The sequence below is a fragment of the Oryctolagus cuniculus genome, chromosome 5, assembly GCF_964237555.1.
Source record: "Oryctolagus cuniculus chromosome 5, mOryCun1.1, whole genome shotgun sequence".
Taxonomy (NCBI): domain Eukaryota; kingdom Metazoa; phylum Chordata; class Mammalia; order Lagomorpha; family Leporidae; genus Oryctolagus; species Oryctolagus cuniculus.
This window is the reverse complement of record NC_091436.1, coordinates 15,197,697-15,212,872: the sequence shown is the minus strand read 5'-3', so window position 1 is coordinate 15,212,872 and position 15,176 is coordinate 15,197,697. Positions and strand designations below refer to the sequence as shown.

Sequence of the window (15,176 nt, the reverse complement as noted above, 5' to 3'; positions counted from 1 at the left end):
GAAAACAGAGCAGGAGGCACACACCTTGCCAGCTACATCAGTAGAATTCATCCAGATAAATTGGATACCAGAAATACCTAGCAGGCCAGTTTCACTTCCTGCCTTTTTACGTTGGTTCCAATAATATAATACCAAGAAATATTATATTACTGGTTGTGCAGACCTTATATACTGTAGGCAGCAATAATGTACACATGAAGCAATTGATGCTAAGGTCTAATGATAAAGACCTAGTGCTGAGGAATTCTACTTCCTGGTCAGGTATGCTTATGGCATGGCTTAACTATTTTGTAGAAAGGAAAAATAAAGTACAGTCACATCATTATGTCATAAAATTGATAATTTTATACAACACAATATAAAAAGCCATTAATATTCCTCTCAAACTCTGGATGATTAGAAGAGTCTGCAACAAATATTTAACAAAATATCAGGTTGTGCCTTCTCATCCAATTTTGTTCCAAGATTATTTAGACAGTTCACCCTATCATAGCATTCATACTTTAGCTTCACAACAATCCTTACTGAGGAGCTAAGCCAAATGGAAACAGCCCATGTTTTGCAAAGGAGGCAGCTAGACACAGAAGTGTTAAGTAGGGCATCCACTATCATGGACCTGGTGCAAGACGGAGATGGAGTCACAGCTGTTAGTACCATTCCACGCATCACTCAAGAGCTACTTCTACATCCACTGTACACTGGGTCATCAGTACTTGTGACCCTTCTCACTGCTAACCATTGCTCTCACGAAAGGATCGCCATCAAACCATGATCAGAATGAACAGTGTTTATGAGATCACAATCTAATGCATCCTTTCAGATTTGTTCTTTAAAACTTCTTTATTGTCAATATCTCATCCAGAAAGTTTCACACTTAGTAGATGCAAAGCAAAATCTGCACATGACCTATCTTGTCTACACTTTTCTAAGGGAACTGTAGGCTACTTTGCCATTATTCAGTAGGTGATATCATGGAAGCACAGAACAGTTCAGTAATTTGTCCACAGACAAACAGCATGGCCAATGGAGGAACACAGCTCCAAACTCAGGGTCCCATCTACCTAAGAATATACAACCTAGATCCAAGCTCCTTTTGGCAGCAAGGGAGAGGGGAACATCAGTTTTTTAGCCCATTGCAAAGATCTATTTATTCGTGTTATTTTGTCTAACTTGTCTGACTAGAACTTCTAAAGCATGACAAGTGGATTGTCCAACAGCGAGCAGGCAACAAGGACCACTCTCAATGAAGCATCACATACCAGCCCAGGCAGATGAACACAAGTGGGACCTACTTAACTACAGAAGGTCTTGTCTAATTTGTTGGTCTCTGGACAGACTTGTAGAACTCAGTTCTACCAATCTTATTTTCTAACTGGGCAATGAATAAAGACAGCATAGACTCATTTGAAGGCACTGGAATTAAAGTTGTCCATTCTATTCTTTGATAATCCAACTTTAACGCATTCAGAGTTTGATTGGTATTATAATTTAAAAAGAAACCCGACATCTCTGTCCCTTACCTTGCAACCTCTGCATCACATTGGCAATGTCCCGAGGTGACCTTGAGGCTGCCCTGGAGGTTGCCATGGTCCTTCCTGTAGCATGAGACCAATACCAAGAGAATGTGCACCAGAGGCAGTGCAGGACTGTGCTGCTCCAGAAAATACAGATGAACTATTCCAGATCTATCGAGTTGTAAATGAATCCCAGGCAGTAGCAGCAGTCAGTGAAGAGACAACATTCCCAAATATTAAATCATTTTTCTCCATTTGTTTCAAGACTCAAGAACCTGAAAAACAGAAAAGGTATGATATATTTTTAAAAATCTACATAGGTCAATGTACTATTAAAGCGAGCCTTCTTCCACTTAACCTGAATGCCCGATTCATTATGAAATAACTAATGTGAAAACTACTTACTATACAGTACAATCCAAGTGTTAGGAATTCCTGTGACACTTCACAGCACACACAAACAGAACATAAAGTAAAATTGATTACTAAAAGGAGAAATGTCTTCTTTATTCCATATTCTTTCTACCAATTTTCTCTAACGTTCTATGAAAGTGAAAGCACTTGTACACAAGACAGCGAGTTTTGTTTCTCAATATTCACAGGTTCTCTTATCTGTGCTATTTTAGCTTCTTTGAAAATGCATCTTGCTTCACTTTGTTGAATGCTTTCCAGGAATGAGATCACATCCTAGCTCCCAATAACAATATGATGAATTAAGACAGTATAAATGTAAAAACTATTTCATTCTAACAATTTGATTCTAAAATTGAAGTACTTAAAACTCAAAAGCAAGTCTGACTTACAGAACTTTACAGTGAGTTGTTAAGGTTGGAGTATGGGTCCTTCAAACTTCTCCCTGAATTTTCTGCTTTGGTCAGGTGTAACTGATCACCCTACACTGGGGGAAGTAAAAAGGCAGTAGACCAGTAGGTGATAAAATCTTCACATTGAGAAATGTCCTTTGCAAGAGGATTTCTTAATCCTAGCATTAGTCAAAGAGGAAGTAGTCTTGCCCTGAGAAGAGACAATTAAACGGAAAGATTAAGACAGCAAATAATATACCCAGAGAACAAAGCTTAACCAAAAGGGCCAAAAGAGGCCCATGTGAGTGTGATACAATACAGTGTAAATTGTAAAGTTAGGTAATGATGATGAAAATCAAAAAAGGGGATGAATGGAGGAAGGTAAAGGATGGCAAAAGCCAAACCCTGAAGAAAGCACAGGACATACACATGGCAGGGGTCTTTGCTTGAAGGAAAAGGAGATAACAAGCAGATTTCATGAAAAGTATAACTGGAATGTGCGGTCCATCAAGGCATTATTTATGAACAATTAGTAGAGTAATTAGGAAGTATAATTGATTTGAAGATGGAATACTACTATATTGGTATTCACTTACAACGTAAAATGCAAAGTGATACCTTTCCATGTTTGTGTTTAAAGACGATGGGAAAATTGCATACTATTGCTGCTGTGTGAGAAACAGCAGCAAAGGACTGGAACAAGGAAGCCTCACTAACAGCTCACTGAGCAACTTAGGGACAGTAACACAGTAAGCTGCATTAGTTGGTTGGAAGGTAGATGCAGATTTCTCTTGGCCCCTGAGAGGTCATTTTCTAGAAGTAGAATCCAATACTTGTATCTTCTGGGCTAGAGAGGTAGCTCTTGGTTGGTAGCTCTCTCAGGGACTCTCAGGAGAAATAAGGGCATCTGTCCAGGCTGTCACATCAAAATTGTAGCCCTGCTGGAACCGTGTGCCCAGAAGCAGCCATCTCCTGAGGAAAAATATTTCCCCTGTCTACATATTAACGTTGTCTTATTTGGAAAAATTCATGGACAGTGAGAAGTGCCCGAGGAATCTTCCAAATAAATGGCTTCTTTAAGTTGTTAGAAGTTTAGGTTCTCCAAATGCAATATGACCTTCTAAGATCTGCCTGTCTGACTGCTTATTCATTGACTTCATCTACCTGTATGTATAAAAAGGAGAGAAGAAATTTCCTTCAGTCTAGCTACCTCATGCTAGGCCCTCTCAGCACTGGGAGTTCAGATGATTAAGACATGGCCACCATCTTCAATCAAGAGTTACATTAAAGGTGGGCATTTGGTATATCAGTTACGATGACCACATCCTACATCAGAGTACCCAGGTTCAAACTTCAGCCAAGTTCTTGATTCCAGGTTCCTGCAAAGGTGTACGTGGAAGGCAGGGGGTGGCTCAAATTCGTGGGTTCCTGCCACCCATGTGGGAGACCTAGATTGAGCTTCTGCCTCCTGGTGTCAGCCTAACATAGCCCTGGCTGCTGTAGACATTTGGGGAGTCAGTGAATTGGCATTCTCTCTCCACATTAGAGTCAGAATGTACCTGTGTGTCTACCATGTGTTCAGTCTTACTTGCTGGATTCATGCTAAGATATTAAAATCAATAGGACAGAATCTGAGGGGCTTAGAAGATGGTGGGAAGTACATCACAGAAAAGATAAAGAAATACCAGGGGTAAGTACCAATGTAACAACTGAGAGGGTGGGCACTAAGTCAACCAGGGGCTCTGGAAACAATCTCAAGAAGAGTTTACATCTGAACTGAGTCTTGACACATGAGTAAGGTCAGGTGAAAAGTTTAAGACATAGTGGTCAGAGTAAACAGCTAGAACAAAGGCATGAATTGAGAACTAGTGTAACTCATGTGGAGCTGCTAAAGCTTAGACCCTACAGGACTATGAGTGGAAGACAGCTTCCAGATGGTGGGTGCCCCATCTGCTCTGCTCAGAATGATCTTGGTCGCTAAGAGGCAACAGGAAACTATGGAAGGATTTGGTGCTAGAAGTAAGACATAATCAGAATGCTGTAGCTATGATTTGTAAGGGTGCATCTGAGGTGATCAAGACTGGGAGATCCATTAGGAATGCATCTCAGGAATCCAGGCAGGAGATGAGGAAAGACAATGAAGGGAGGAAGCAGAATGAGCAGAGGGTTAAAAAAAAAAAAAATCGAAGATTTGCAGAGTTGGCGATTAGTCAACAAGGGGTGGGGGTATGTGGGGAACGAGGCGGTGTTTACAAGGTAGTTAAGAGGCCAAGGCATCTCATGACTTTCAGGATCCATGGTATCATTAACTGAGCTTGGTGGGGTGAAGGGGGGGCACCCAGGATTTACCTGCCTAGTACTCACACTCTTCCTACCCTCCTAATTTTGGCACAGCTCTGTGGAACCTTGTCTTTACTGCCCCTTCCTCCCTGTTGAGACTCCCAGATGGACAAATCCAGCTTCCCTAAATCCCTAACCCATGACCTAGTACCACTCGAAGCCTCCCCTAAACACAAGGACACACACTCAGCATATTTCCCCCCAATTCCCAGCACTAACATTCCATAGGACAAATACAATGGGCTTTACATGTGTCTAGTGTTCTTATCTCAATTTGACTATTTCGTTTGTGTGAAGCCTTTGTTTGCTTTAGCATTGCACCTATTGACAGGAATGAAGTATATCCCTGAGCATATTCCTAGGCTCTCAATATGTATTTTTGCTTCACCGAATCAGGTTCATAATGATTTATTCTATGAGACAACACCCTAAACCCCTTCCTTTGCTGAAAAAGAAATTGTTGTAATATCCTTTCTTCAAGGATGAAACAATTTCATCATTCATATTTCCTATTTGTGAAATTATGATTTTCTTGCTCTTTACTGATTTACTGTCATGACTTTGATATGAAAGTTCAAATGAATAAAAAGGAGATCATAAAAGTAGACCAGGAATTAGGAGATAAAAGACTAGATTTCACTTTGTTCCTGTTGGTTGGGTGGTTGTGAGTAGAAAGGTTAACAATCACCAACTGAGGAGAACACAGTACCTGGAAATGCGAACTGTGTACTAAGAAAACGCTGGAGCTGATTCTTAATTCTGTCGCTTACTGTCCATGTGATTGTAAGAAAGTAAACTTTCCTCAGCCCTGATTTGTAAGATAAGGTAGGCACTCTAAAATGGGTTAACATTATCCTGTTCAATTTGAAGTTTAAAAAGACAAGCATGTAATGCTTTCAGCAGATTGTTTAGCATGTGGCCCAAGTTTCTCTACCTGAATATGAGAGTTACCCTAGAACAGATGTTCCTGAGTGTGCCTACCGTTCCAAAACCAACAGCAGCATTGCTTCTCAGCCTTTTTGGCTAAGATCAAGCACAAAACCAACAGCAGCACAAGTGACAGCTAAAATAACTACAACCGTTGCAAGTTCATTAGATCTTTGAACTAACTGGATCCATAGCAGTGTTCTGGTGGTAGACATGATCTACAGAACCGGAGCACCAGAGGATGATGAAGAACCATCAAATAGCTCACTGTTCCAAAGGTTATTAAAAGACTTTCATTGGTATAGGATGTTGTAGGGGTGGGGAAGGAACATGGTATGAAGCTAGCTGTTGTAATAGAGTGATAGTTGGGTATTAATGGGTTGTGCACCAGTTAATAGTCCCTTTACTGTCTCAAAGTCTTTCCAGGAAAAGGAAATAAGATTACAAATCCTGCTAAATAAGTCTACCAGAGTTAGCAAGGCAGTAAGAAACTTGTATTATTTCACAACAGTATATATTGAGAACTTATCTGTAAAGGACAGTGGTATTTAGTAAGTAGGAGTGAACAAGTGAACATGACTAACACCTTTTAGAACCCACATACCAGAGAAAGGCAGATATATAAACAAGACTGCAACAAGGTGGGATGCCTTGGCAATGGATAAGTTTACTGCAGGAGCCACAGGACACCTGATCAATAATCATCTATTGACTTTATTGTGCAATATATAGAGGGAATTCACACATTGTCTCTTATCCAAGATTCTTCTAGCTGAATCATGCCATGCTCTTCTAACACCAACAACAGTGAAGAGCATAACCATAAGATAGAAAACCCCATTTTTCCTGTCTAGGCATTATGAGAAGCTGGTGACAAAAGCACCTGGTGTGACTGAAAGGGAACACAGAAAGGCAGTGGAGGAAATGCTGCTAGGTCATATCTTGAAGCAAGGCATTGAATTTGTAAGCATTAGGAAACTACAACAGAAAATGCCAAACCCTGTAGAAATGAGATGAGCTGAGTAGAAATGAGATGAGCTGAGTTCTAACTGAAAGAGATAAAGGCCTCATTCCATAATAAACAGATTCAGAGCAGTGTGAAGTATAGGTATTACTGAGTTGTCTAAATATTTAGAGTTACACCATCAAACATTTAGAAGCCATGAATAACCTGTCTCTATCCTAATCTTCTGCTGGTATGAGTTCATAGGTGTCTTTAATTTTGTTCTCTAGTCGCCCCTTAGTAGTGATACTAATTAAACACTAATATACCTAAAAAGCAGGAAGGAAAAGGAACATGCTTGCATTAATATAAATATTGTATTCAAGTAAATATGCAAGTTATCAGTAAATAATGCTATTCATTATTATGAGTTATACTGAATAAGAAATTATCTTCTCCCCAGGAAAAAATATGAACAAGTAGTCAAGACAAAGTATAGGACAGACCAACATGACAGATAAGTGTCAGTTCATTTTTGGTAAACCTGCAATATGAGCCCAAAATTTCTGCTACCTTCTTTCCATAGAAGATATAGTACACTCCTTGTCAAATACTAGTTCTCATTAGATTAGGCCACAAGAGAACATTTTAGAGGAAGAGAAAGGCAACTGCCCCATAGTTCTGGGGCCTTGCATGCCTGTTACATTCAGGCCACAGGGTGTGGTTGCAGTAGTTAGAGGTACCAGCTGAGCCCAGCCACAGGCTTCTTGCATGCAGTTAAGGTTATGCTCCCCTTCCACCGCAGATGCAGGTACTGCATAATAACCACGCAGTAGGCCCTGGTGTAGCACCAAGCAATTCTCAAACATTTTAAAATAAGCTTGCTTTCTCTAATCCCCACTCCTTAGCAGGGAAGGGTCAAGTCAAAGTTTTTAAAACATGGGGATGACAAAGACAAAACAAATCAGTTTGTGAGCAGTCATTAAGAAGTAAGGATATAACAAACATGAAGCAAACGTTTTTCAAAGGCCAGCATTATTATCTGGGTCAGTCTGGAGAGGTTTCTTTTTCTTCAGCATGAAACACATGAAGTTAGTAGTGACCTTGCACATTTTGTTCTAGATTGGAAACAAAGTAACGAACAGGTGCAAAAGCACAAGAGAAAATAGATTGTTATTTTGTTACCCTGTTCTAGTGATGCAGGTTTGCTATACCACTAATATTTGGGGGAATATAAAGCCTATTAAAGAGTAGATCAAGACTCAAAGGAGCGTTTTGGGGAGACATAGGTCATATTGATAATCTTTGCAATCGAGCATTATGATTTCCACCCTCTATGTGTGACTTCTGTATACAAAGGCTGCCTTCAAGAAGTAATTCTCATATCGCGATAAACAAAAGGGGATTTAAAAAGAGAAATAGTTATTTTTGAGCTAATTATTCACAGAAAATTTTCAGGTAAAAGTTCTGCACTTCACATGCTCAGAAATGAGCAGAATGTGAAGGATTCAGAGCTGTTCTCCCCCTAGGCTGGTCCCATTTTTAATGGAGGAGGCCCTGAACTTCCAGCATCCAAAGGCTGGCAGCCCAGTCGGCACCCAACCCGGGGTTTCCAGCCTTTGCGGCCGACGGGCTACGTTCTGCACTATATTCCTACCACCGCGAGATGCACCTGCTCCCTGTGGGCCACCATATCCCAGAACTCCTCCGGCAACATCCCTGAAACATGTCTTTCTGGAGAGGAGATGAAAGTTATCTTGCCCTCTAGTGAAAGCTCGCCTGGACGCACTTGCACCATGGCAGCGCCAGAGCAGTCCACCGCGCGGGGCCTCCGCGCAGCTGGGAGCCCTCCCTTCTGGTATCCATCCTCCCTCCCCCAGCCCTCCCTGAAGTAGTCGGGGGGAGGGGGAGCGGGTGGAGGAAGGGAGGCTCCCGGAATGTTTAACGCCCTACATCTCCCATCAGATAGCAGCAACAGGACCGACCATTGCGGTAAGAGGGTGGCTGCCTTCTGCTTCTGCAACACTGGAGGCCGGGCTGTGCCACCGGCGGAAATACTCAGAGTGGGTATTAATAGGATATCTATGTAAGAGATGCCAGGAGGCTCCCCAACCCGCTTATCCGCTTGTCCGTGAGCATCACACACGTCCACACTGCCGTCACCCCCTCCCTCCCATGCAGGGCGCCCAGCCTGTGCGTGCAGGCACAAACTTGCTTACAATTTCTCTGCCATTTGTTCGTCTTGCACCTGTTTCTCCACAATCTGTCTCTCGCCCACCACCTCGCTGTCTCTCTAGGTCCTTTTACCTTCTTTCTCGGCCTCGTTCAGATTCCGAGCAGACACGAACGAGCAAACGCCTCCTTCCCGGCTCGCTGCGCGCCCGGGCTCCACGGGACCGTGGTGGGGGTGCGTCGGCTTTGCCACCCCGGCTCGGGCGCGGTCTGCAGGGCTGCGGGGAGCCCGGCCGCCCTGGAGACCGAGTACAACAAACCCAGCCCCGCTCGGGGCCAGCTCGCCCCGGCTGGCTCGCTCACACTCCCTCCTGCGCTCGCCTGCTCCGTCGCCCTCCCCTCCCTGCGCGATCGGTTCCTCCTCCCGCTGCACGCCGTGGGGTGAGGCCTCCCCCCGCTCCCGCGCCCCGCAGCCACTGCTCTTGCAGGAGGGGAAGGTCGCCCAGGCGGACTCAGCCTCTGGGCAGAGGCCCAGCTCTACCAGGGCCCGCCACACCCCCTCTCCGGTCCGGCGCCCTGCGCCCAGTCCCAGCCCGGAGATGCGCCTGTCCCTGGTGGAACCGGGGGGCGGGGACCTGGCTCGCCCGCAGGCGTCCCCCTGCCTCCCTGAGTGGCCTCCAGTTCTTGCTAGGAGCGCAAAGCGGCGTGTGACCTACCCTCTCTGCAAGCCTTGGCTTGGACGCCGCTGTGGTGGAGGTGGGAGGCAGCTGCCCCCAGTGCCAGGACTTGCTGCCCCTGCTGCCTGAATTCAGGAGCTGCGCGTCTCTGGCCTCTAACTTTTGCTCAAGGCTTCCACTGCCCGAGTGACCTCCGTGAGCAGAGCCTAGCTCGGAAGGCTGGGAGGTTCCCTGATGATCCCAGGAAGGATATGATGCAGTTCAGGGAACGCCGCGGTCCGCAGGCTTCTTTTAAATCAGTTTCCACGAAGATCCTAACAGCTGACCTTTAGGGCTGTCAAATCAGTAGCAAAGAGCCCAATCTGAGGAAGGCTGCTCAGGCTTTATAGATTTTTGTTACTGTTCTTTATCAAGCTTGGATGTCCTGAGAAGGCACTTGACACCTGGATGGTATTAATGCTTGATTATTTATTAAGATGATGCTAAAAACCACACCCTTAAGTTTTTCAGTGCTTTGCCCTGTGGAGCCTTTTAAATCTTTTACCACAAGGCCTCTTCGTGCAAAAGAGATCCCGGTGTTGCCTAGTGGCATTCAGGAGAATTAATTTTGTTGTGGCTTTATGGTTTCCAAGCACAGTCAAACATAGTCTCTCCTCACCAACAACGAAGTACAAGTTCTACAGGATTATTGCAGCTAAAATGATGGATGTTGCAATTCTCTTAAAAATAATGACCACCCCCTCGAATCTTCAATGTGAGCAAAACATTTTTTATTCTCCTAAATTTTTGCTGAATGCAAGGACCAGTTTACAAAGTGGATGAAGTTTCTCTTTGCTGCCTGCCTTTCCCTCACCTGCTGCCAATATTCCTGCTAGTTATTCTTCCATTTTCTTCAAATCTCTTTCTTCTGGACCCAATCAGAATAGTAACATCTGAAATGAATCGGTAAACCAACCCAACGTGTTCTTTCCTTGTGTATGCACTTTGTGTAGAGACCAATAAATTTCTAGTTGCAGAACTTGGTACATCAGGAAGTGGGTCACTATCAGTGCATGCCCTTGCCTCTGCCCAAGGGGAACATTTACAATGGCTCCCCAGAGCGCCCTGTAGAGATAACCACTAGAGCCTAGTGATGCTTATTTTCATGTCCCAATAAACTCAACTTAGGTTGGAGACAATTAAGTCAGAAACACTTGGAATACACCTAACTTAGAGAACATCCCAGCTCAGCAACACAATGCCCTGTAGAATGGCAGTTGCTTCCCTTCCTGGCTGTGGGCCCTACCTACTGCTGCTACCCAGGATCAGGAGAGAGGATCAGGAGTTATAGAACTAGCCCTGGGGAAAAAGCAAAATTCAGAATTAGGACCAGAGTTTCTACTAAACATGTATTGTTTTTGCACCATTGTAAAGTTGAAAAATTGGAAACTGACCCATCATATATCAAAGCCCATCCCTTGGTATCTCAGATCAGCACTCTGTTCAATGACCAGCAGATTGGGGTCCGAACTTCCAGGCCTGCCAACAGTTCTCCCTCTCAATCCCAAACTTCCCAACCAATGTTCCCTGCTGGCTTTGGAATAATGAGGTGGGAAGATACTCTACCAACTTGATAGTCTCTGTGTTAACTTCCTTGGGTTAACATACCTGATAGTGATCACTCAAAACAACCCTGAAACATTGCTCCCACCAGCTAAAACTCATCTATTAGACCCAACCTCTGTTTTCCCAGACTCAGACAGGCAGGAACATATGGCTGTCTGGCTGGCATTGGTTCCCTGTTGAGCATAACTTCCACTCTCACCTCAAATTTGTCCTCCAAAGAAGGGATAAGTACATTTTAGACCTTTTTTTTCCCCTAAAGATTTATTTATTTGTTTGAAAGCCAGAGTTACAGAGAGAAAGGGAGAGAAGAGAGAGAAATCTTCCATTTGCTGATTCACTTCCAAGATGGCTGCAACAGCCAGGGCTGGGCCAGGCTGAAACCAGGAGCCAAGAGCTTCTTCCAGGTCCACCTTGTGAGTAGCAGGGTTCCAAGCACTTGGGCCATCTTCCACTGCTTTTCCCATGCCAGTAGCAGGGTGTTGATATTAGAGGTGGAGCAGCGGGGCCAGGAACCAGCATCTGTATGAGATGATGGCATTGCAGGCAGAGGCTTTACCCACAATGCTAATTTTAGACTTTTTGAAAGGGATTTTTCTTGGCTGGCGCCGCGGCTCAATAGGCTAATCCTCCGCCTATGGTGCTGGCACACTGGGTTCTAGTCCCTGTCAGGGCGCCGGATTCTGTCCTGGTTGCCCCTCTTCCAGGCCAGCTCTCTGCTATGGCCCAGGAGTGCAGTGGAGGAGGGCCCAAGTGCTTGGGCCCTGCACCCCATGGGAGACCAGGAAAGGCATCTGGCTCCTGGCTTCGGATCAGTGCGGTGCACTGGCGGCCGCAGCGGCCATTGGAGGGTGAACCAACGGCAAAGGAAGACCTTTCTCTCTGTCTCTCTCTCTCTCTCACTGTCCACTCTGCCTGTAAAAAAAAGGGGGATTTTTCTTTTTTCTCTTTTTTATACTTTTTAAGTTCTAGAGAGAGAGGGAGAGGGAGAGAGAGAGCAAGCACATTCCTATCTGCTGGTTCACTTCCGAAATTCCTGCAAAGGCCAGAACTGAGCCAAAACAAAGCAGGGAGTCAGGACCTCAATCCAGGTCACCCATGTGAGTTACAGGAATACAATTGCTTGAGTCACCACTGCTAACTCCCAGAGACTTCATTAGCAGTAAATTGGAATAAGAAGCTGGAGGTGGGTTTTAAACCCAGGCACTCCATTATAGGTGTGGATTTCCTAACTGGTGGCTTGAGCAATAGTCCATATGTTCATTTTTGGGCATATATTTTTCATACCACAGGGAAAGGTGTTGAAGCTCCATTTTAATGACTACTGTTTGGAAATCAAGCTCACACCAAATATGAAGGTATTTCAAAAGTTCATGGAATGGAAGTAAAAGATAATGAGTTTGATAAGACTCTTACTATCTATGCATAGTTCCTTCATAATATACATTTCCATGAACTTTGGAATATTTCTAGGATGCTCCTAAGCACTGGAACTACAATGATAACAAAATTTCACTAGGTTCTGGCCTTTATAGAACTTATAATGAAAATCAGATGTTCATCAAAAAGCCACACAAAGTGGGTATTTAGCTTAGTGTTTAAGACGCCCAAATCTCACACCCTGGTACTTGTGTTTAATTCTTGGCTCTGGCTGCTGACTCCAGCTTCCTGTTAATGAAGACCCTGGAGGTAATGGTGATGATTCTTGGCCTCCTGTCACTCATGTGGTAGACCTAAAACATTTTCTCACATCCTGGCTTCAGCCTGACCTAGCCCTGGCCATTGTAGGAACTTGAGCAATGAACCAGTGTATGGGAACATGCTTGTTCTCTTTAACCCTCTCAAATAAATAAACACACCCACCCACACATCAACACTTATGTATCCCTATTCTCCAAGAAAAGTCAAATGTTGTTATGAAGGCTTTTAATGAGGAGAAATAATTTATTTCATAGATCAGAGAAAACTTTGCTAAGGAAGTGACATTTGAAGTGTGATGTGTGGGAAGGATGGTGATGATTAGGCTAAAGAGTATAGGGAGGTTTGGAAAAACATTTCAGACAGAAGGACTAGCATGTGCCAAGGCGCTATGAGTGAGATGCACATGGTGCATTTGAGAAACTGAGGAAGACCTATGTGACTGCAGAAGAGAATACAAGGGAAGGGGCAGGAAAGTGTTTTCAATAGGTGGTGCAACATAATCAGACATATTTTGAAAGTTTCCCTTTGGCTAATGTGGAAAATGGACTAGAAGTAGAGCCAAAATCAATGAATGTGGACTGGATAGGAAAGTGCTACAGTAATCTTTCAGAAAAGATGACATTTGTTATTAGAGTGATAGTGGTGGAGAAAGTAGGTGGACTAAAGAGATTTTTTTGATAAAACTCACAAGGTGTAAGATCATGTGTGCTGAATGTTTGTACCTTGAAGCCCCAAATCATGAGTGAAACCTAATTGTTCAAGTGATGGTATTTGGAAACGGGGTCTCTGGATGGTGATTAGGTCATGAATGTGGAGCCCTTGTGAATGGGATTAATGCCCTTATAAGAGATTCAGTGGCCTTTTTGCTGTGTAAGAAAACATAGAAGATGGCCAGCTATGAACCAGGAAGTAGGCCCTCATCAGAGACGGAAACTTGAGATGCCTGGAACCTGGACTTCAGAGCCCCTAGAACTATGAAAAATAGCTGTCTGTTGCTAATTAGCCAATCTGCCTATTGTATTACATTATAGCAATCCATAGATCCTAAGACATGCCAAACAGAAGTTAGAAGACTATAGGGTTAAAGGTCTTAAGCTTTAAAGAAAGGTCTAGATTTTGTGTCCCACCTCTATCATTAACTAGGTTCTGGCCTTTACAGAACTTATAATGAAAATGGTGTGATTTTTAGCTAGTAATTTAACCTCTCATGAACTCAAATTTTACAAACCTACCATTCAGGATTATAATAGTATCTCTCAGAAGGCTGTTACAGAAAGCAAATGAACTAATACTTGAAAAATACCTAGCACCTCATTGCCCAGAATGTGGTCACTAAATGCGAGTATGATTAGCATCATTGGTAGGGTCATAGTTATTATCATTATTCTAGATGTTTCTAAAGTTGGCAAATGAAGAAAATAATCAGTCACTACTCCACTTTATAATAGCCTGATTGAGCTGGGACATTAGTTCCTGAGAATAGCAAAACATAATCCCTAGGCCATCACAGGCTGAGAGACAGCTGCCAGGGAAGTAACCCAGTTTCCTTTTACATCAAGCCCAAGGTCTGTCCTTCTTACCTTTCTATGTCTTCATTTCATGTGATTGCACTTTACACAGGATCCTATTCTTTTATCACTGCACCTGAGTCTCCAGAATCTTCCCTCTGCATTAATAGGAGGTAGCAAAGTGTAACCAAAATTACGGATTGCCTTCAGCTCTGCTTTATCTCAATGTCTGCATTCTTGCATTCCATACATATGTGAAATAAATGTCATGGTGCCCATATGAAGTTCACAAATAATCATTTATATCATTTCTTTTCTATATACTTAGGCTAATATCATGGCTAACATTCCCATATCTAAAATTTATTATTGACTGATCAAAGGAAAAAAAAGGCAAACAGGATCTTACCAGATGTATATCTTTACTATCAAAAATTTGTGTGCAATTCAGCAGGTGGGCCTTTTCTCCCACTACCCTCCCCTAGTCTTAAGTTACTTTGAAACCAACCTCTGTTAATTGTGCACTAACACTCTGAACAAACCAGCTGTCTTCCTTTTTAAAAGTAAAGACACATTGTATCAGTTGGGGTCTGCATGCAGTAAATACTGATCTGACTTGGTTTAGAAGACTTGGGAGCCTCTGCTATGAAATGCCCTCAAGTGAAATCGATCTTATGTGCTCATGAGGCAGCAAAAAAAAGCAGACTAGGGAGGAAGGACTCCTTTTTCCTGGCAAGGAAGTTTCAGGAGGATTTAAAGTCAAAGTACTCAGATTCACCCAAATTCTCCAAAATGCTCCTTTTCCAACTTTCAGATTTCACTTTTCACAAGAAGAGCCTTAAGTTTCACACAAGAGACCTGAGGAAACTTTGAATTTATCTTGTGTTTCAATTTTCAATCTGCAGAAGCAGACTTTCAACAATGTGGCTGTAAGGTCCGGGTTCCTATGAAAGTTCTGGTTCTCTGACCATGCTTCATCCATGAGTGCA

At 43.3% G+C, this 15,176-nt stretch overlaps 1 protein-coding gene across 24 annotated transcripts in view; it reads right to left on the bottom strand.

Moving 5' to 3' along the window:
• SYNE1 (spectrin repeat containing nuclear envelope protein 1) overlaps nt 1-9,639 on the bottom strand; it is a 551,595-nt gene extending 541,956 nt beyond the window's left edge. For 18 of the 24 annotated variants that reach the window (XM_051855246.2, XM_070073391.1, XM_070073375.1 and 15 more), the window contains exons 1-2: nt 8,835-9,185; nt 1,521-1,789 (exon numbers count right to left, since the gene is read on the bottom strand). In XM_051855246.2, the coding sequence (XP_051711206.2) occupies nt 1,521-1,587 (67 nt within the window). In that variant the 5' untranslated portion in view covers nt 1,588-1,789; nt 8,835-9,185. Of the gene's footprint in view, nt 1-1,520; nt 1,790-8,746; nt 9,186-9,415 lie in introns of those variants that run through there. The other 6 variants (XM_051855247.2, XM_070073379.1, XM_070073388.1 and 3 more) reach the window with 3 other exon arrangements.
• Nucleotides 9,640-15,176: the final 5,537 nt, after the last annotated feature.